We start from the raw sequence: 23714 nt of genomic DNA on the forward strand, positions 1-23714 counted from the left end.
AAGCACAAACTTCTATACCCTCTTTATATTTTCTGCAATTTAGTAGAAATAAAGTAAAAAATAGTATTTCTCTGTCTGTTTCCTGTCTTATCTGTGCAATATAAAAATATCCCGAAAATAAAAGTCCTCAGAATGCCATGCCAATTTAATATGATTTTTTGGGAATATTTGAGGATTTACTGTGCAAAAATTACCAGGGGAGGAGCTGCCACCTGGCCACGAGGGTGGTGGGCGCCCCCACCCCCATAGGGCGCGCCCCCTGCCTCGTGGGCCCATGGTGGCCCTCCTCCACTTATCCCAGCACCCATCTTCTTCCTCTGCCTCACACAAACCCGAAAAATCAACTCAAGCACAAGTTCCAGCCACTTTTGCTGTGATTTTCGATCTCCTTGCTCAAAGTACCTCTCGCAAAACTGCTTGGGGAGATTGTTCCTTGGTATGTGACTCCTCCATTGGTCCAATTAGTTTTTGTTCTAGTGCGTTATTCTTTGCAAATTTGTGCTGCATAGGTGACCATGTTCTTGAGCTTGCATGTCAAATTTATATGGTTCCAAGTAGTTCTAATGCTTGATATAGGCTCTAGGCACTTGTAGGAGTAGTCGCTATCAGTTTTATTGAAGTTGGTTCACTTTTGTTTGAAGTTACTAAAAATTTCAGAATTTTTCAGAGAAAAACAATATGCTTAGGAAGATGTTCCAAGGTGGTTCCTCTAAGAAGCAAGGACCCAGGATTGCTATGCGCGATGCTGACGAGGATCCACCAAGAGACGCTCCGGTATGGCCTTGCGAGTGGCCGTCGGAAAATTTTATGGGCCGTGCGGGAATTAAAGAAGAATTCAAAGCATATTTGCGCAATGCCGGTCTTGAGGAATTTGAGGCCAACAAATGCCCCCAGTATCATGATCTCACAAGTTCATTTGTGAGGAGGTTTGAGTAATCATCTTCGCGTAATTCTCCTTCAGTCATGTTTGATCTTTATGATAAATCTTATAGAATGGACTTAGAGGATTTCACTCTTGCGTGCAAACTTCCATCATGGGGTAGTATTAGGGATCCCCCTAAATCTGAATTTATAAACTTTCTTGCTGATATAACTGTGGGGGAATCTAGAGATATAACGCAAGCTACCATAGGGAGCATTCACTTTCCTGCTATACATTATTTTGCTCTCTTCATCGGTAGATGCATAAATGCTAAGGATGAAGCATGTCACATATGTGTCCCTGACCTTAGCATTCTTAGGAGTGATGTGTTAGGAGACCAATCTTATCATCTGGGAGCCATTGTAGCTCGTAGGTTGCATCATAATAGACATAATGGAGATTTCTTTGGAGGAATTTATGCAACCCGCTTAGCTCATTTTCTTGAGATAGACATCCGCGAGGGTGATAAGGAGTTGCCTACTGCATATTTAGATTATGACTCCATGGCTTCACATCATTTTGTTGAGCGACCCGAATCACCTCTTTTATATCGTTTAATTTTTAACAAACGGCATGTTGTCCGTATTACTCTCCCTGCTCCTAGTTTTTTTGATTCACAGACAAAAGGAAGATATACTATTACTAGAGAGGAGGCAGATGAGTACGAGAGGAGAGCGGAGGCAGCCCGACTCCACGCTGCAGCTCAGGAGGCGATAACTGCTGTATCGCAGTACGACCCCAGCTACACCTACAGGTATCCGCCAGGCTATCCCTGGCAATAGACCAACTTAGGCCAAAAGCCTAAGCATGGGGGAGTACGTATTTCTCACTGACATTACATTTATGTTCACACACACTCATTGCTAGATGTCGGTGCTTATACTCTTTCATTGTAATATCCATGCTAGTTCATTTTCTTTTTCCTGCTTTCTTCTTGTGTGTTTGTTAAACCTTAAGAAAACCAAAAAAAATAGTAGTAATTTACTTTCCTGCTGTAGTAGTAATTAAAAAGAAAACCCAAAAATATATATTTCCCGTTCTTCTTTGCTTGTTGGGAGCTTTCCCGTGTAAATAATTTTCTTTTCTTTTCTTTTCTTTGGGGGTCAGTAGGAGAAGACCATAATTAAATTGTTGTAGTGGCTCTTATATGCTTTAATGTTGATTTAACCCAGAGCCCATTTTGCCTTGTCTTCTCCTGTTTCTTGAATGCTCGCAAATTCCAGCTTAGTCCAATGCACGTGCACTCTTATTATTATTCACGCCGTTCGGTCGTGCAAGTGAAAGGCAATTATGATGATATATGATGGACTGACTGAGATGAGAAAAGCTGGTATGAACTCGACCTCTTTTGTTTTTGTAAATATGATGAGCCCGTCGTTCTTGATTCAGCTTATTATGAATATACATGTTTGCAATGACAATTAGAGATCATAGTTGCTTGTGTCATGCTTGATTAGCTATGAGTTATAATGGTTTACCTTGTGTGCCAACATGCTATTGAGATGATTATGATGTGGTATGATGGGGTGGTATCCTCCTTTGAATGATTTAAGTGACTTGACTTGGCACATGTTCACGCATGTAGTTGAAACAAAATCAACATAGCCTTCATGATATTTATGTTCATGGTGGATTATATCCTACTCATGCTTGCATCCAATGTTTATTAATTTTAATGCATGTACATGGCTGTTGTCGCTCTCTAGTTGGTCGCTTCCCAGTCTTTTGCTAGCCTTCACCTGTACTAAGCAGGAATACTGCTTGTGCATCCAATCCCTTAAACCCCAAGTTATTCCAGATGAGTCCACTATACCTTCCTATATGCGGTATCTACCTGCCGTTCCAAGTAAATTTGTATGTGCCAAACTCTAAACCTTCAAATAAATATTCTGTTTTGTATGCTCGAATAGCTCATGTATCAACCAAGGTTGTCCTTATCTTCCGTGTTAGGCGGGTTATTCTCAAGAGGAATGGACTCCGCTCCTCACTCACGAGAAAATGGCTGGTCACCGGGATGCCCAGTCTCATGCTTTATGCAAACTAAATCAAAATTAATTGCAAACCAAACTCCCCCTAGGACCTGATGTATGTTGGAGACACTCATTGTTTTGAGCAAGTCATGGATTGATGCTTGTTGGTGGAGGGGGAGTATAAACTTTACCATTCTGTCTGGGAACCGCCTATACTTTGTTTAGCATGGAAGATATCGCCATCTCTTAGTTGTTACGTTGACAATGAAAGTATACCGCTCAAAATGCAATTTACCTCTATTTCAAAACTGAGCTCTGGCACCTCTACAAATCCCTGCTTCCCTCTGCGAAGGGCCTATCCATTTACTTTTATGTCGAGTCATCACCCTCTTATTAAAGAGCACTAGCTGGAGAGCACAGCTGTCATTTGCATTCATCACTATTAATCTATGTTGGGTATGACTATGATTGGATCTCTTTTACCATGAATTACAATGTCTAGTCAGTCCTTGATCTTTAAAGGTGCTCTGCATTTATGTTTTGCGGTCTCAGAAAGGGCTAGCGAGATACCATCTTGTTATATCATATTATGGTTGTTTTGAGAAAGTGTTGTCATCCGAGATTTATTATTATGGCTTGCTAGTTGATTATGCTACTAATATGAGTAATTATGAGACCTGAGAATTATTGCAAATGTGGTTAGTTATGATATATGCTGAAAACTTGAATGCTGGCTTGACATAATTACAACAACAAGAGCAAACAGAGTTTGTAAAAGTTTTTCTTTCTTTCTTTCAGTTTGTCAACTGAATTGCTTGAGGACAAGCAAGGGTTTAAGCTTGGGGGAGTTGATACGTCTTCGTCGTATCTACTTTTCCAAACACTTTTGCCCTTGTTTTGGACTCTAACTTGTATGATTTGAATGGAACTAACCTGGACTGACACTGTTTTCAGCAGAATTACCTTGGTGTTGTTTTATGTGCAGAAAGCAAATATTCTCGGAAAGTCCTGAAACTCCATGGAATACCTTAGAAAAAATAAAAAAAAATCCTCACCAAAGATGAAGAATAGGGGGCCCACACCCTGTCCACGAGGGTGGGGGGCGCCCCCCCCCTCCTGGGCGCGCCCCCCTACCTCGTGGGCCCCCTGGAAACCCTCCGACGCCAATTCCAACTCTATATATTCGCTTCCGGAGAGAAAAAAAATCAGAGAGAAGAAATCATCGCGTTTTACGATACGGAGCCACCGCCAAGCCCTAAAACCTCTCGGGAGGGCTGATCTAGAGTTCGTTCGGGGCTCCGGAAAGGGGGATTCGTCGCCATCGTCATCATCAACCATCCTCCATCACCAATTTCATGATGCTCACCGCCATGCGTGAGTAATTCCATCGTAGGCTTGCTGGACGGTGATGGGCTGGATGAGATTTATCATGTAATCGAGTTAGTTTTGTTAGGGTTTGATCCCTAGTATTCACTATGTTCTAAGATTGATGTTGCTATGACTTTGCTATGCTTAATGCTTGTCACTAGGGCCCGAGTGCCATGATTTCAGATCTGAACCTATTGTGTTTTCATGAATATATGTGAGTTCTTGATCCTATCTTGCAAGTCTATAGTCACCTACTATGTGTTATGATCCGGCAACCCCGAAGTGACAATAATCGGGACCACTCCCGGTGATGACCATAGTTTGAGGAGTTCATGTATTCACTATGTGCTAATGCTTTGTTCCGGTTCTCTATTAAAAGGAGGCCTTAATATCCCTTAGTTTCCAATAGGACCCCGCTGCCACGGGAGGGTAGGACAAAAGATGACATGCCAGTTCTTTTCCATAAGCACGTATGACTATATACGGAATACATGCCTACATTACATTGATGAATTGGAGCTAGTTCTGTGTCACCCTATGTTATGACTGTTACATGATGAACCGTATCTGGCATAATTATCCATCACTGATCCGGTGCCTACGAGTTTTCCATATACTGGTTTACGCTTATTTACTTTCCCGCTGCTACTGTTACAATCACTACAAAATACCAAAAACATTACTTTTGCTGTCTTTACTTTTGTTGCCGTTACCACCACTATCATATTACTGTGCTACTAAACACTTTGCTGCAGATACTAAGTTTCCAGGTGTGGTTGAATTGACAACTCAGCTGCTAATACTTGAGAATATTCTTTGGCTCCCCTTGTGTCGAATCAATAAATTTGGGTTAAATACTCTATCCTCGAAAATTGTTGCGATCCCCTATACTTGTGGGTTATCACTGGAGCTTGCACACTTTGTTAGCACCTTTTGGATCGACAAAACCTTCTCGTTGCATCATATACAACTCTTCTTTAAGATATCCATTAAGGAATGCAATTTTAACATTCATTTGCCAAATTTCATAATCATAAAATGCAGCAATTGCTAACATGATTCGGACAGACTTAAGCATCGCTACGGGTGAGAAGGTCTCATCATAGTCAACTCCTTCAACTTGTCAAAAACCTTTTGCAACAAGTCGAGCTTTGTAGACGGTAATGTACAATAACATTACCGTCAGCGTCAGTCTTCTTCTTGAAGATCCATTTATTCTCTATTTCTTATCGATCATCGGGCAAGTCAACCAAAGTCCATACTTTGTTCTCATACATGGATCCCATCTCAGATTTCATGACCTCAAGCCATTTTGCAGAATCTGGGCTCATCATCGCTTCCTCATAGTTCATAGGTTTGTCATGGTCAAATAACATGACCTCCAGAACAGGATTACCGTACCACGGTGTAGATCTTACTCTGGTTGACCTACGAGGTTCGGTAGTAACTTGATCAGAAGTTTCATGATCATCATCATTAGCTTCCTCACTGATTGGTGTAGGAATCACTGGAACTGATTTCTGTGATGACCTACTTTCCAATTCGGGAGAAGCTACAATTATCTCATCAAGTTCTACTTTCCTCCCGCTCACTTCTTTCGAGAGAAACTCCTTCTCTAGAAAGGATCAATTCTTAGCAACACATATCTTGCCTTCGGATCTGTGATAAAAGGTGTACCCAACAGTCTCCTTTGGGTATCCTATGAAGACACATTTCTTCGATTTGGATTCGAGCTTATTAGGTTGAAGCTTTTTCACATAAACATCGCAGCCTCAAATTTTAAGAAACGACAACTTGGGTTTCTTGCCAAACCACAACTCATATGGTGTCGTCTCAACGGATTTAGATGGTGCCCTATTTAACGTGAATGCAACCGTCTCTAAAGCATAACCCCAAAACGATAGCGGTAAATCAGTAAGAGACATCATAGATCGCACCATATCTAATAAAGTGCGGTTACGACATTCGAACACACCATTACGATGTGGTGTTCCAGGTGGCGTGAGTTGTGAAACTATTCCGCATTGTTTCTAATGAAGACCAAACTCATAACTCAAATATTCATCTCCACGATCAGATCGTAGAAACTTAATTTTCTTGTTACGATGATTTTCCACTTCACTCTGAAATTCTTTGAACTTTTCAAATGTTTCAGAATTATGTTTCATGAAGTAGATATAGCCATATCTACTCAAATTATCTGTGAAGGTCAGAAAATAACGATACCCGCCGCGAGCCTCAACACTCATCAGACCGCATACATCGGTATGTATTATTTCCAATAAGTCTGTTGCTCGCTCCATTGTTCCGGAGAACGGAGTCTTAGTCATCTTGCCCATGAGGCATGGTTCGCAAGCATTAAGTGATTCATAATCAAGTGATTCCAAAAGTCCATCAGCATGGAGTTTCTTCATGCGCTTTACACCAATATGACCTAAACGGCAGTGCCACGAATAAGTTGCACTATCATTATTAAACTTGTATCTTTTGGCTTCAATACTATGAATATGTGTATCACTACTATCGAGATTCAACAAAAATAGACCACTCATCAAGGGTGCATGACCATAAAAGATATTACTCATATAAATAGAACAACCATTTTTCTCTTATTTAAATGAATAACCGTCTCACATCAAAAAAGATCCAGATATAATGTTCATGCTTAACGCTGGCACCAAATAACAATTATTTAGGTCTGAAACTAATCCCGAAGGTAGATGTAGAGGTAGCATGCCAATGACGATCACATCGACTTTGGAACCATTTCCCACGCGCATCGTCACCTCGTCCTTAGCCAATCTTCGTTTAATCCGTAGCCCCTATTTCGAGTTGCAAATATGAGCAACAGAACCAGTATCAAATACCCAGGCGCTACTACAAGCATTAGTAAGGTACACCGTACACATCAATAACATGTATATCAAATATACCTTTCACTTTGCCATCCTTCTTATCCGCCAAATACTTGGGGCAGTTCCGCTTCCAGTGACCAGTCCCTTTGCAGTAGAAGCACTCGGTCTCAGGCTTAGGTCTAGACTTGGACTTCTTCACTTGAGCAGCAACTTGCTTGCCGTTTTTCTTGAAGTTCCCCTTCTTCCCTTTGCCCTTCTTCTTGAAACTAGTGGTTTGTTAACCATCAACACTTGATGCTCCTTCTTTATTTCTACCTCTACAGCCTTTAGCATTGCGAAGAGCTCAGGAATTGTCTTATCCATCCCTTGCATATTATAGTTCATCATGAAGCTTTTGTAGCTTGGTGGCAGTGATTGAAAAACTCTGTCAATGACACTATCATCAGGAAGATTAACTCCCAGTTGAGTCAAGTGGTTGTGGTACCCAGACATTCTGAGTATATGTCCACTGACAGAACTATTCTCCTCCATCTTGCAGCTGTAGAACTTATTGGAGACTTCATATCTCTGAATCCGGGCATTTGCTTGAAATATTAACTTCAACTCCTGAAACATCTCATATGCTCCATGACGTTCAAAACGTTATTGAAGTCCCGGTTCTAAGCCGTAAAGCATGGCACACTAAACTATCGAGTAGTCATCAACTTTGCTCTGCCAGACGTTCATAACATCTGGAGTAGCTCCTGCAGCGGGTTTTGCACCTACCGGTGCTTCCAGGATGTAATTCTTCTGTGCAGCAATGAGGATAATCCTTACGGACCTAGTGCGTGTAATTGCTACCATCATCTTTTAACTTATTTTTTTGAACTTCTTATCTTTCAACTTAGCTTTCTTTAGGAATGCATTAAAATTCAAAGTACAAAGGAACGATAGCACGGGCCATTGATCTACAACAACATAGACATGCAAAATACTATCAGGTACTAAGTTCATGATAAATTAAATTTCAATTAATCATACTCCCTCCATTCCACAATGTAGTGTTTCATCTATCCCCGTGCTTCAACTTTGACCATAAATTTAACTATCAAGACCGATTGCCGCGGGATCAAAAGTTATATCAGTGAATTCATATTCGAAAGAAGTTCTCAATTATATAATTTTTTCTCCCGCCGTAGTCGGTCTCGTTAGTTAAATTTATGGTCAAAGTTGAATCTCGGGAAGCGCGGGCGCACTATATTTTGAAATGGATGGAGTATTACTTAAGAACTCCCACTTAGATAGACATCCCTCTAGTCATCTAAATGATCATATGATCCATATCAACTAAACGATGTCCGGTCATCACGTGAGATGGAGTAGTTTTCAATGGTGAACATCACTATGTTGATCATATCTACTATATGATTCACGTTCGACCTTTTGGTCTCAGTGTTCCGAGACCATATCTGCATATGCTAGGCTCGTCAAGTTTAACTCGAGTATTCTGCATGTACAAAATTGGCTTGCACCCGTTGTATGTGAATGTAGAGGTTATCACACCCAATCATCACGTGGTGTCTCGGCACAACGAACTGTAGCAACGGTGCATACTCAGGGAGAACACTTATACCTTGAAATTTAGTGAGAAATCATCTTATAATGCTACCGTTGTACAAAGCAAAATAAGATGCATAAAAGATAAACATCACATGCAATCAAAATAAGTGATATGATATGGCCATCATCATCTTGTGCCTTTGATCTCCATCTCCAAAGCACCGTCATGATCACCATCGTCACCGGCTTGACACCTTGATCTACATCATAGCATCATTGTCGTCTCACCAACTATTACTTCTATGACTATCGCTACCGCTTAGTGATAAAGTAAAACAATTACATGACGATTGCATTTCATACAATAAAGCGACAACCATATGGCTCCTGCCAGTTGCTGGTAACTGTTACAAAACATGATCATCTCATACAACAATTTATATATCATTACGTCTTGACCATATCACATCACAACATGCCCTGTAAAAACAAGTTAGACTTCCTCTACTTTGTTGTTGCAAGTTTTACGTGGCTGCTACAGGCTTCTAGCAAGAACCGTTCTTACCTACGCATCAAAACCACAACAATTTTCACCAAGTGTGCTGTTTTAACCCTCAACAAGGACCGGACATAGTCAAACTCGACTCAACTAAAGCTGAAGAAACAAACACGCGCTAGCCACCTGTGTGCGAAGCACGTTGGTAGAACCAGTCTCATGAACACGGTCATGTAATGTCAGTCCGGGCTGCTTCATCCAACAATACCGCCGAATCAAAGTAAGACGTTGCTGGTAAGCAGTATGACTATTATCGCCCACAACTCTTTGTGTTCTACTCGTGATATAACATCTACGCATAAACTTGGCTCAGATGCCACTGTTGAGGAACGTAGTATTTCAAAAAAATTCCTACGATCACACAACGATTTTTACCTACGTATCAAAAACACAACGATTTTTTGTCAAGTGTGTTGTTTTAACCTTCAGCAAGGACCGGATGTAGTCAAACTCGATTCAACTAAAATTGGAAAAACAGACACCCACCAGCCATCTGTGTGCGAAGCACGTCCGTAGAATCAGTCTCATGAACGCGGTTATATAATGTCGGTCTGGGCCGATTCATCCAACAATACTGCCGAATCAAAGACGTTATTGGTAAGCAGTATGACTATTATCGCCCACAAATCTTTGTGTTCTACTCGTGCATATAGCATCTACGCATAGACCTAGCTCGGATGCCACTGTTGGGGAACACAATATTTCAAAAAAATTCCTATGATCACGCAAGATCTATCTAAGGGATGCACAGCAACGAGAGTGGAGAGTGTGTCCACGTACCCTCGTAGACCGAAAGCGAAAGTGTTTAGTAACGCGGCTGATGTAGTCGAACATCTTCGCGATCCAACCGATCCAAGCACCGAACGTACGATACCTCCACGTTCAGCACATGTTCAGCTCGATGACGTCCCTCGAACTCTTGATCCAGTTGAGGCCGATGAAGAATTCCTTCAGCACGACGGCGTGGCGACGGTGATGATGAAGTTACCGGCGCAGGGCTTCGCCTAAGCACTACGATGATATGACCGAGGTGTGTAACTGTGGAGGGAGACACCACATACGGCTAAGAAAAGACTTGATATGTCTTTGGGGTGCCCTCCTCCCACGTATATAAAAGGAGGAGGAGAGGTGGCCGGCCCAAGAGGGGCGCGCCATGGGGGGAGTCTTACTTGGACTCTCGGCGCACCGGCGCATGTCTACCATCTCCCTGCCCTCCGTCCCCATGCGCGCAACGGCGACCCGAGGAGCTTGAGCCACAATGATGGTCCATGGAGCTGTTGCCGGCCTCCTTAGCAGGAGAAGCGCGGGTTGTAGAAATGGCCGACTCCATCATGTTCGTGCGTCACCGGCGAGAAGAAGCAGCAGCAGATGATTGGCATGAAGAAGACCCTTGTGTTCCACCGAGGACGTGCCCCGAAAAAGGAGCGTACTGGTTGGATCATGCACGAGTACCGCATCACCGAGCCAGAGTTTAAGTCTGGCGAGCAGGTATGGGTTTCTTATCTGACTGTTCAGGAATATGATTCTGAATAATCTTAAGCCTAACCATGTGTTGTTATCTGCCATTCTTTCAGCTTGTAATGGACCAGAATACTTGCTCAAAGGGAAGGAAGTTCATGAACATATTCTTCGTGTCTACAGAGAAATTATGTCTGTTAGCACTTGTCTGGTATTCCAAATGTCGAGAGGTACAAACAGCTAGAAGAATTTTGATGCAACTCCATGCAAAGATCAGGTCATGTTGTCTTCAATGGTATCTGGATACTCTACAAATGGTTGCACTGACGAGGCAATCTCACTATTTCAGCTTATGATGGCAGCTGGTTTTCAGATAGTTGGGTATGCACCTAAGGCAGAAATACTGTCTGATCTATTGGTAAGTACTAACTCCGTAAAGAAATATAAGAGTGTTTATAGATTACTAAAGTAGTGATCTAAACGCTCTTATATTTGTTTACAGAGGGAGTAGTTCACATGTGAAGTTGTACTCCAAAAATGGCAACCTGCATGATTCTCGTAAAGTTTTTGATGAAATAAATTCTCCAGATTTAGTTACTTGGACACTTGGACAGTTATAATTGATGGATATGCTCAGCATGGAAGTGGTCAGGATTCTTTGAGATGTTTGATTTGATGATTATGCGTGGAGTGAAACCAGATAATGTTGTACTAGTGAGTTTTTTAACTGCTTGCAGCCGTAATGGTTTAGTTGAAGAAAGCTTTAACTACTTTAAATCTATGAGAAACGTGTATGGTCTTGAGCCTGTGTTACATCACTATTGTTGCATGGTTGATTTACTTGGTCGATGTGCGAGCTTATAGAGGCAAAAAAATTATCGAGAGTATGCCTATCAAGCACGGCTTGATGGTATGGAGCACACTGCTTTCTGCTTGCAGAGCTCATGATGATGCTGTACTTGGATGATTTGCAGAAAATAAGATACGTGAAGATAATTATGACCCAGGCTCTTTTTCAACTCTGTCGAACAGTCTAGCAAACTCTGGAGACTGGGAGGTAGTAGCGAGAGTCAGAAAATCGTTAAAGAGCGGCAAGAAAGACTGAAAGAGCGTGGATTGAGTATGGTGTAAGAAGTGAAATGGTCAAAGTGTTTTATAAATAAAACAGTTGCATCACAATACATTGACTAAGATGAAATAATGGCATCATCTCGGGGATTTTTGAAAAGAGGGCCAGTTGGTTACATGTAAGCAATGTGCAATGGATATCATTGGTATATTAGATAAACTGTTGCGCCTTTACACTGTTCACCAGATTTGCATTAGTAATTGTTCTAAACATGTTAGGCCTTGTTCGGTTAATCCCCACCACAAGGGGATTGGAGAGGATTGGAGGGGTTTGATGTGGATTTTGACTTGCTGGGGATTTAATCCCTGCCAATCTGCTGCAAACCCCTTGAAACCCTGTGGAACCGAACAAGGCCTTAGGCATCTGATTAGTGACATTTGTTCCTGATCATGGAGAAGACTTGATGCCTATCTAAATTTGCACTGATAATACAACCGAGTCAGGCTCTTTGCTGAACTTAATTAGTCATTCACTTTATGATATTTGACATGTAGGGCACACTTCTAATTCTCAGGAAAAGTATATGTAATGCAGTGTTGCTAGATTCGGTTCACAGTTCGGTTCTACTCCCTCTGTCCCAGAATATAAAAACGTTTTTGACACTATGCTAGTGTTAAAAATGTTCTTATATTTTGGGACGGAGGAAGTAAGTTCTTACATATAGCAGGCTCATTGATGAACATCTTCAGAAACCTACCGCCTTTGTTTATTAAGGCAAACTTCCATCTCGTAGAGAAAAGAAAATCCTCAGCAATACAAGTATGCACATACGCCTCAAGAGGCATGCCACGGTCGTGCCCATCCACTAGTATCTACAATACGATGCTACTCCCTCCGTCCCATAACATAATAGTGTTTTTGACATTACTATAGTGTCAAAAATGCTCTTATATTATGGGACAGAGGAAGTACACGACAATGAACAGCAACTGCTACAGTGTTATATGACATAGTATGGAACCGAGATCCAAGTTAGATAGGGCATAGCGAACCAGCCTGTGGTTGGATGGTTAGGTGGACAGTGATATCCCAGCCCACCAGATGCTCGCATTTATCCTGGATTTATTTCAGGATTTCCGGCGATGCATGTCCAATGGGAGGAGACGTTCCCGTCGACTACGAGGTGCCTACAGTGACTTCGTAAAATCTCAAGATGATATGCCGGCTCAGTCTCTCGAAGGTGCTCATAAGGATAGGGTGTGCGTCTGTATTGTGTTAAAAAAAAGGTTAGATAGGGCGTGTCTGGTAGGTTGTATGAAGCTCAATAACTCTAGTGGGATAAGTCTGAGTTGTTTGGTTGCCTGGCTTGCAGAAAGAACAGGCTCACACGAAACTTAAATCACCCCTCAGCCAGACCCGACAAGAAAGCTCTGTTCGGCGGTTTTTTCAGATGCAGGCTCAGGCTAGTGCAATTTGCACTATGAAGGAGGATGCAATATGGGGTAAATGCAGACGACCAAACGACAAGCAGAACATGGCCCGGAGCCCGCATACCCTCAAACAAAACGGGGTAAATGCAAAGGACTAAACGACATGCAAAATGTGCCCCGGAGCCCGCGTACCCATACCCTTAAACAAGCTCTACTCGGTAGGCTCCCGATAAACGCGAAAAGAATGCAACCAAACATGTCAATACTGTAGCATTCCCTACGCACTGTCCTGTATCCTTCATCGGGTGAAGCGTTTCAAGATTTATCTGGACCATCATTTAGACCAATTATATATAGCATGTGGTGTACTCCCTCCATTTCTTTTTTGCTTTGCATATAAAATTTGGCCAAAGTCAAACTAAACAAAGTTTGATCAAATTTATATAAAAAATATCAACACCTACAGTACTAAATTTATATGGTATGAAAGTTAATTTCATGATGCATCTAATGATATTGATTTTATATTGTGAATATTGATATTTTTTCCTATAAAGTTAGTCAAATTTTATATGCAAACTAAAAAGAAACAGAGGAAGTACTAAAGAGTGCCATCGAAGGAAAATGCCAAATGGAGGCCAGCTCCATGGAGGCCGAATTTGAAAACTTCAAAATTCAACCTTTTCAGTTCTAAAAACTTTAAAAAATACACATATACCAAGAGATATGGTGTACCCGTGTGTAATTTTTCGAGTCAAACTGCGTTAAAATGAGGGCTATACCAAAAAAAAAGCCAAATTTGTGGCTTTCTAGCATATATATTGGTCATCCTCAAAGTCCATGATTTTGGTTTTTGCATGCAACTCGCAATTCAAGGTATTTCATCCTCAAATTTTACAGACAGATTACATCCTTGTATACATGTGTATTTGTTTTCAGAATTTTTTGAAACTGAAAGTTTGGTTTTGAATTTTTCAAATAAAGGCCTCCATGGATCTTGGTCTCCGATATGCCCTATTGGCAATCGAATTCATATTCGAAAGGAGTTTCCAATAGTATGATTTTTCTAGCATACATCTCATGTATTATCGATTTTATCATGGTCAACATAAATCTCAAATATACCATAAATACTATTTATGGATAGAGGGAGTACTTAAAATTAAGGGTATATAAATGTAATTATTGGTGCTAATGTATTCCTCTGTCCTCAAATAAGTGAACATTTAGCATTTGAAATTTGTCCACAAAAGAATGCTTCTATCTTCTCAATGCATTTTAAAGTAGAAAAACAATAATTCTCTCTCATCACAGGAATCAAGCCCAATAACATTTAACACATGATCTCATTTTCTACATACGCTTAGCTCATTGAAGGTGGGAGGAAATTAAAGAGGAGAGAGATGGTAGCTTGCACCTTTCCAATGCATTTTCTACTCCATTCCATAATTCGTCTTAAAATTTCTATACTTATTTGAGGACGGAGGAAGTATATTTATGTATGGAGGGATTAGCAGCGTGAATTATTCGTCCTAATGTATATTTTCAATCTTATTGCTATCGCACTAGCTTAATCCTGAAGTACCCAGCAACATCTGTGGCCAAAAAAGGGAGAAACACAGCGAGAAAGTAACTGTAAAAAGTACTCCCTCCATAGAGAAATATAAGAGCGTTTAGATCGCTATTTCTTTACAGAGGGAGTACATAGTGGGAGATTAAATTCTCTCCATAAGAGCATGCATTGTACTCCAACCAGAGTTAAACCGTACAAGTCAGACACTTGTCAATTACATGGCATCTACAATGGCGTTGAAAGCTTAATGAAGACAGGAATGTGACTAGGCAAGGGGAAACTAACAAACTGCGGCAACAACATACCATTATTTGTCCAATGCTAAGATGTTGACAATACTCCAAAGTGTAGCACACGTCCAGTACCTCAGTCTCAGTTCTCAAATGGATTCTGTTGGACCCAACTTTCAGAAGTACCCAACGCCCTTCACTTCACCTATCTTGGGGCCATTCCCATCGTTACCAAGAAACAGAAACCGACCTGTTCGTAAGAAACAACTTTATCATATTCTACCAAAACCTAAACACGGTCACAAAGCTGAACATAATTCCAAATGCCATGTAACTTTAATTCGTACGTTGAAACTGAGCATAAATCGCAATGCTTAACATAATTCCAAATGCCATGCAAGTTTTAATTCATATGTTGAAAACTGAGCATAAAAAAACCAGCACAGAAAATCAGCTTATCAATGTGACTACAAGGGGCATGTGGACATCATTAATGAGACAATTGGTATACTACATAAACTTTGTCACGAACCAAAATGAGTAAATTAAGGGACAACGCTGAAGCCGGCTATGGAACATTTATATGGTTAGTTGTTCTTTATCTGAAAGTATTAGATGGTGTTTTGATGATTTTAGAGTGGACTAGATCAAGAGTTGTTCTGAATAAAATAATTGTGTCGTCACATGGGTAAATAGTTAGAACCCTGCAGTAGTAACATACTCCCTCCATCCTGAACCGCGACAAGTAATTCGGGACGGAGAGAGTAGGTTAGAGCCTAACCCAATAATGTATGGAAAAAACACAAGCGGAGTCTAAGCTTTGGCGTGGAAAATCACAAACAACAGAGTTTTATCATGCTACAATTAGTAGTTCAAGAGACGAAATCAATACAGCTCTATTTAGCAATGATTTGATGTTTTAATTGACACAAAACAAATTACAATCGGCTACTTTTTTATGTTAAAATGCAGAAGAAAATGTGATCTAAAGTGAAAATGTAGAAGATGAAGATTCAAACTACTACATAATATGCAAGTGCTTATGCAGTTGGTATTTCAGTGCACAATCTAGACTCCTGAACACATTAAGTGTTTAGACAACAACACATTACATGTAGAGCACAGTTCGCAACAGCCTCATAAGTCCGTTTGAAACATTGGGAAGTATGGATCAAGGAGGAGATGCCCCATGAACTGAAGATGGCTGTTATATAGGTTTGCGGCAGAGCAGCTAGTAGTACTCTGCTTGTGCAGTTGTGAATCAGCCTGAAGATATACCAAACCCAGATAGTGGGAATGCAGAAAATATTTTGATTACAAGTGATTTCATTCATGGGGCTTCAAAAATGTATTTTCTATGTTTTTTCTTCACTACAGCACTGTATGTGGTTACACTAACATATGATGAGATGGCAATCTTTTTGTTCAGAACAAAAGTGGGGGAAGGAATGAAGTCAGCAGCTAGCCGTTATCCTGAATAACTGAACAATGATTATTCAATATGCTACCCTTAAAGCAAAGTTTGTAACAAGAAACATTTAGAAAAATAACAAAATTACTAATGGTGGCATTTAACCTATAATATTTAACAAGTTTCCCCGAGTAAAATTTAAAACTGAAGATTTTTCCTGTAACATAAAAACTTAAGGTTCTAAGACAAGGCTGAAAACAAATAATGGAGGTATAGACCAAAAAAAAAGGTGATTATGTGATATCTAATAAAGAAACATACCATTTCCTCGAACAGCTATTTCTCTTATGCGTCTAACGAGCCCAGTTATAGGATCGGAGAACACCTTTGTCTCAATATTTCCTTCCAAATAGAGAACAGATCTGAAATGTTGCAACTGATCAACTTTAGAGGTATAATTGAAGTCAATTAATAAAAGGAAGAAGAAACACAAAGGGGGCAGCATAAAGCTCAAACTACACTGACCATGTTGCCACTTGGCCAATATGCAAATTCAAATCTACAACCAACAGGACGCATATTCAGTTTCCAACTACAATTAAGATAACCAATCCACCGGAACTGAATAACAGTGCTCTCTAACTTCCACTAATTGGAACTTAGTAAAAGGTAAATGGTCCATACTCAATTATTCACCAAGAGAATCAAGTACTCAGATTTTGCAATCTAGGTGAATGAGTGGCTGGAAGGATGAACAAATGAATAGGCTTGAAAACGACATTAGAGGACTTAAGGATGCCTGTTTACATAATACTCCTCCGTTCACAAATAGAAGATGTTTTCGATATTTCAATATGGACTACATACTACGGAATGAAATGAGTGAACAAACACACTAAAATGTGTCTATATACATCCAATTCATTCACAAAAAAGTTAAAACATCCTATATTTATGAATGGAGCGAGTATTTCGCAAAGCTGAATTAGCAAGGGGTTTGGGCGGTATGATCCGAGTTAGCAAAGCTGAGACTGACGCGCTCAAACATCTCGCTACCTCTAAACTGATGCAGGTCAAAATTGCATCCAACAAAAGGAATATCTAAACAACGCAAGTTCGAGGCAAGGCAAAGGCGCTGACCCGGTCTTGACATGCTTCAGCGCGAGGCTACCCAGCCTGTCTGGGTAGATGCATACGCGGTGCCACTGCACGGAGCTGCGTTCCGCGTACTGGTGCGGCTCCTCGTTGTCCAACGGGCGGCGGTTGTTGCGGATGCCGCCGGTGCCCAGCGAGAACAGCACGACGGTCTTCCCACTCCGCAGCCGCTTCTGCACAGGCTCTTGACCCACCTTTCCCACCATTATAGCCTTCGTGAATCCACCAAAACAAAAAGCGCACATCACATTTCGGCTCTCGCCAAACAAGCCCAAACGGAGAAGAGAACCAAGGGTTCCATAAAACCTTGTAGATGCCGTGGTCGAGGCCATTCTCGAGAGGGCGGGTGGTGATGGGAGGCCTCGGCTGGCTCCGGTACTGATTACCCTGATCGGCGGGTGGCTCAGGGTCGGGCTCGGCATCGGATCCCGCGGCCGAGTGTGAGGACGGGGGCGCGGTGGTGGACAAGGAGCGGAGAGGAGAAGCGACGAAGCGGCGGGAGAGGAGGAGGAAGCGGCGGCCGAGGAGGGAGGAGGAGGTGGCGGCCGCCATGGATGCGCGTCGACGAGAGGAAGAGGGGGAGAGATCGCCGCTAAACCCTGTGCAAAGCCCTAGTTTTCGTGGGTTGCGTCCGGGGCTTTTGGTGGGCCGCCGGCTAGGACGATGACTGATGATGATGATTCGAAAACAAAATTGTGACATGCTCTGTGCACGTGTATAGCATGCGCAAATGCAATATACCGCTCTCAGCAGCATATAGAGTTCGCGTCGCCTATGCGAGCCCACATGGGTCTGCCCAGTAAGCCCATTTTCTTTCCTTCTTAACGGTTAGGTCGACCTGCCGGCAATCTTATCGCTTCTCTTTTCCATCGAAATCACTAGTTAAGTGTACCATTCTCCAAAAAAAAAACTAGTTAAGGGTACCCTTTGCAAAGATCACTCTCATTTGGTGATGATAAGTAACGCACTGCATGTGTGACACTTGTCACAAATATGGGAGTTTTGTGTTATTTCATTCATTTGTTTTTTTTAATGTTTTACCTCTTGAACATTGCATCCAAATCATAAATCGTTTTCTTCATCATGTTTCTTTCATTGAGATCTTTGAAACTATATCACATGTTAATAGATTTGGACAAAAAAATCAAAAAAGATGATACAATGAAAATAAAAAATAAAAATAATGAAAACAAAAAAACAGAAATTGATAGAAAGGAAAAACAAGCCCAAAAAATAGAAACCAAAGGCAAATTTGTGCTTTTCACTTTTTTGGGAAGCACACCGGTACCTTTTCACTTTCACTTTCTGAAAAAGCACCGTTGTGCATTTTACTTTTTGGAAGCACTGTTGTGGGAAGCATGTGTTAGGATCAATGTCACGGGATTTTTATTGTGCAATTAAGCTTGAGCCTTGCATGCCAATCTCTGTAAAACCATGACAGTGTGAGGACAAGGGTTTCATTGATCTCTTTTCTCCATTGGTACTCCCATAAAACTTCTCTTCTGTCTGTGCGGATTCAGTCATCTAGTAACCACGGTACGCAAAAGTGAATGGGTATAATTTCACAAGGGAAAAAGTCCAAAATAAACCATAAACTCGTAAACGAAAGCTAAATCAAGCCCTGAACTTCCAATCCCTCGAATCAGCATACCAAACTCTCTGATTCCTTTCTATTTTGAACCTTGAGAGCATTTCCAAATAGGGATTATCGATGTGGCACGTAAAATCCTGGGATTGTTGACTGCATATGCAACTGGATTGGCCCACCAGGCACTAAGTGAGTTTTTTTGTTTTTCCCTAACGTGCAATGTAAAGATATACCCAAAAAACATATCTCTATGAATCGAACTTCGAACTTGGCGATGCTCACTAGATCTAATGGGTGTTAGTGCTACAATGAGAGGCCCGACCAAGTTAACCACATTAAGCAGCGTGGAGATCCGAAACATTTATTCAAGGGCAAACAAATATTGAAAACGTAAACAATATTTGAAATCTCAGAAAAAAAAGTATGAACAGTTTTTGAATTTCTGAATACTTTTCAGAAAAAAATGAATACTTTTTTTAAAAGACATTTGAAAAGTGAACATAATATAAAAAAATGGGACGCATTTTGAAACCTAAATAAAATATTAAAGTGTGAACACTTTTTGCATTTTTTCAAAAAAAATGGGCACAAATTTAACCTGAAAAAATGTGTAAGAAAAATGTTTCTGGCATCTAAAAATGTCACAAGTTCAAAAAACTGTACGTGACATTTAAAAAAATGTATTTATACAATGTCAAAACATATTTGTGTGATTAAAAAAGTAACATTTCAAAAATGTTCATGAGTTTCAAAAAATGTGTTTGTGACACTATAAAAAGGTATACACTATTAAAACAATGTTTGTATAATCCATAAAAATATGTGATGCCATTAAAAAAATATGTGACACTTATTTGAAAAAGTGTGTGCAATTTTAAAAATGTTTAAACAATGCGAAAAATGTTCATTTATTTTTATAAAATGTTTATTGTCATTTAGAAAATGTAAATTGTGTATTTGGCAAAATGTTATTGCGTATTCAGAAAAGTGTTGAAAACAGATAATTTAAAAAAATGCACAAAATGTATTTGAAATTTTTCAAAAGTGTGTCCGAAAGTATTCCATGTGTGCGTCAAAATGTACATTGCGTACTTTGAAAAGTTAGACATGTGTAGTAAAGAAAGCCGGTTAAAACCGGCATAGAAACAAAAAAGTAAACCAAAACAAAAGAAAGAAAAACAGAAAAAACAAAGAAAAAATCTATTACAAAGAAGAAAAAAGCGAAACAAAACCAATGAAAAAAGAAAGAAAAAGAAAAGGAAAAAAATAAAAGAAAAAAAGAAAAAAGAAAAAACTTACAAAGAAAAAGCAGAGCAGCGGGAGCGCGATAGACTGGGCTAATGGGCCCGCCCGATTTGACTTGCCACATCAGCGAACACCAGCTAAAAACTCTCAAGGTTTGAAATAGACCAGATTAAAAATTTGATGTGCTGATTTCAGGGATTATAAGTTAAGGATTCGATTTAGCTTTCGTCTTTATTTTAATGTTTAGATTTAACTTTTGTCTATAAATTTAAGGTTTATTTCAAACTTTTTCCACTTGGTAGGCATCGTCTGTCGATCAAAATTTACAATGCACAAGCTCGACAGACACGAGCGCTGCTATACATGGTCCCATGTGGCAAATTTACAATGCACAAGCCCGACAGACACGAGGCTATACACGATCCCATGTGGCAACGCCAACAGCATGCGTACATGCATGAGGCAATTGGTTTTTTTGTTAGCTGATGCGTGCATAGTATATCGTTCCCAGACCATGCAGACCGTGTCATTTGTGAAGCAATTTGGCACACACACGTCACCACCACCACCACTACGGTTGTTTTGTTTTACAATTGCATTGCATCATTAGGGCATCTTCAAGACGGATCCGGAAACCTTCCGCGACCATCTGGATCGCGCTGTCCGGACCGTAAAAGCCATCCAACGTGATCTTGTATCGGTCTCAGGGCAGTCCGGACGCGATTTTTCTTGTAAACTGGGGACAAACGTGGGGTCTTTATGGGAGTCCTGGTCGCTCCTAAGTCCGTTTCTGACCGCTTCGGCCCATCCAAAACCCAACCCGCCCCTCCCGCGTTTTCCTGCCGATGCACGCGCCGATTACCGCACCACATTTATGCCACCCCAGAGCACGAAACGACCGACATTGATGTCATGATGTGACCGAAGGGAAGGAGGGCGACGCTGACCGACGCGAACTCTCGACGGCAGCCACTACAATGCGAACGCAGGTTCCGAGGAACCAACTCCGGCCGTTGCGACGCATTGAAGCGGACCGCCCTTCGCCTGGGCCTCGGCTATTTAAACCGTGCGTCGGCGATGCACAGAGCCGCACCCCCCCTCCCCGAGCACCGGCCCCCTCCGCTCTCCCGTCTTCGTGCCCGAGCCCCTCCCTCCTCCTCTTCGGCCCAAGCTCAGGCGATGCCGAAGTCGTGGTGCTCCGCACCGGCAGGCGGAGTAGGTGGAAGCTCCTCCTCCGGCGATTCTTGGCGCCGCCGCAGACGCTCTTCGGACCCGTCAGTTTCCATGGCGGCCGGCTCCTCCGCCAAGGAGAAGATCGTCATCTTCTTCGATGACGAGGAGGACCAGGTTCCGTCGCAGCGGCCGCAGGAGCCACCACAGCAGCCGCTGTCAGTGTCAAAACCGGCCGATCTCGGGTAGGGGGTCCCGAACTGTGCGTCTGAGGATCGAAGGTAACAGGAGACAAGGGACACGACGTTTACCCAGGTTCGGGCCCTCTTAATGGAGGTAATACCCTACTTCTTGCTTGATTGACTTTGATGAGTATAGGGGTTACAAGAGTAGATCTACCTCGAGATCGTAATGGCTAAACCCTAGATGTATAGCCTATATGATTATGATTGACTCTACGGACTAAGCCCTCCGGTTTATATAGACACCGGAGGGGACTAGGGCTATACAGAGTCGGTTTACACAAAAAGGAAACTACACGTGTGGCCGCCAAGCTTGCTATCCACGCAACGGAGAGTCCCATCCGGACACGAGGGAAAACCTTCTATCATGTATCTTCATGGCCCATCAGCCCGGCCCATGTCACATAGCCCGGATGCCCGAGGACCCCCTTATCCAGGACTCCCTCATTAGCCCCCAAACTCACCTTCAATGACGACGCAATATCCGGCTTTATGTCTTCGGCTTTGCAAGGCGGGTTCTCCATTACACTTCGGTTTGACGATAATCCGGCTCCACATTAAATATCATATTATATTGGTTCTTTGCTGCCGTCGCCCCGGCTTCCACGTGTCGGATGAATGCGAATGGCCTAGGTGGTTTTTTTTACAAATAACCCCTTGACCGCGCAGGGAAGGCGTCTATTTACGGAGATTGGATCTCAGATGCCATTCCACACCACGCGGAAATCCTTAGAACTCGCCATAGGAAACTGCCCAAACATGGTTGGCGCTCCTGGCTCTTCTTCACGCCCCCACGGCCTCCAAAAAGGCGAGTGGGAAAGATGCTCAATATCCCGCGCCCATCTGAATAAACTTCAGACGCAGGGATATCTTCCTCCCGAGGATCTAGTCTCCGTTCGGGCTGGATTAACCTCCCATAATGGCGAAGCCTTAGCGGAGAATTTCCCCAATCCTTCTAAAGAGGAGCGGGTGTGCTTCGTTTCCTTCCTTCTGAGGGGCGTAGGTGTTGGGGAACGTAGGAGAATTTAAAATTTTCTACGCATCACCAAGATCAATCTATGGAGTCTTCTAGCAACGAGAGGAAAGGAGAGTGCATCTACATACCCTTGTAGATCGCGAGCGGAAGCGTTCAAGAGAACGGGGTTGATGGAGTCGTACTCGTCGTGATCCAAATCACCGATGACCGAGCGCCGAACGGACGGCACCTCCGCGTTCAACACACGTACGGTTGGGGAAGACGTCTCCTCCTTCTTGATCCAGCAAGGGGGAAGGAGAGCTTGATGGTGATCCAGCAGCACGACGGCGTGGTGGTGGAAGCAGCGGTGATCTCGGCAGGGCTTCGTCAAGCTCAGCGAGAGGGAGAGGTGTCATGGGAGGGAGAGGGAGGCGCCAGGGGCTTAGCTGCACAGCCCTCCCTCCCCCCTCTTTATATAGGGGTCCAGGGGGCGCCGGCCCCTCTAGATCCCATCTAGATGGGGGGGGCCAAGGGGGGTGGCTTGCCCCCCAAGCCAAGTGGGGCGCCCCCCACCCCTAGGGTTTCCAACCCTAGGCGCAGGGGGAGGCCCAAGGGGGGCACACCAGCCCATTAGGGGCTGGTTCCCCTCCCACTTCAGCCCATGGGGCCCTCCGGGATAGGTGGCCCCACCCGGTGGACCCCCGGGACCCTTCCGGTGGTCCTGGTACAATACCGGTGACCCCCCAAAACTTTCCCGGTGGCCGAAACTGGACTTCCTATATACAATTCTTCACCTCCGGACCATTCCGGAACTCCTCGTGACGTCCGGGATCTCATCCGGGACTCCGAAAAACTTTCGGGTTACTGCATACTAATATCTCAACAACCCTAGCGTCACCGAACCTTAAGTGTGTAGACCCTACGGGTTCGGGAGACACGCAGACATGACCGAGACGACTCTCCGGTCAATAACCAACA

The 23714-nt window shown here is 42.4% G+C and overlaps 1 protein-coding gene across 1 annotated transcript; it reads right to left on the reverse strand.

Moving 5' to 3' along the window:
* Window positions 1-14887: 14887 nt before the first annotated feature.
* Window positions 14888-18194, reverse strand: LOC123061580 (single-stranded DNA-binding protein, mitochondrial). The gene is made up of 4 exons (XM_044484742.1): window positions 17843-18194; window positions 17522-17748; window positions 16703-16803; window positions 14888-15220 (listed from the first exon to the last, which is right to left on the reverse strand). The coding sequence occupies exons 1-4, from the start codon at window positions 18086-18088 to the stop codon at window positions 15147-15149; spliced, it is 648 nt and encodes a 215-aa protein (XP_044340677.1). The 5' UTR covers window positions 18089-18194; the 3' UTR covers window positions 14888-15146.
* Between the last annotated feature and the right edge of the window lie 5520 nt (window positions 18195-23714).

This window comes from Triticum aestivum, chromosome 3A, assembly GCF_018294505.1.
Source record: "Triticum aestivum cultivar Chinese Spring chromosome 3A, IWGSC CS RefSeq v2.1, whole genome shotgun sequence".
NCBI classification, from domain to species: domain Eukaryota; kingdom Viridiplantae; phylum Streptophyta; class Magnoliopsida; order Poales; family Poaceae; genus Triticum; species Triticum aestivum.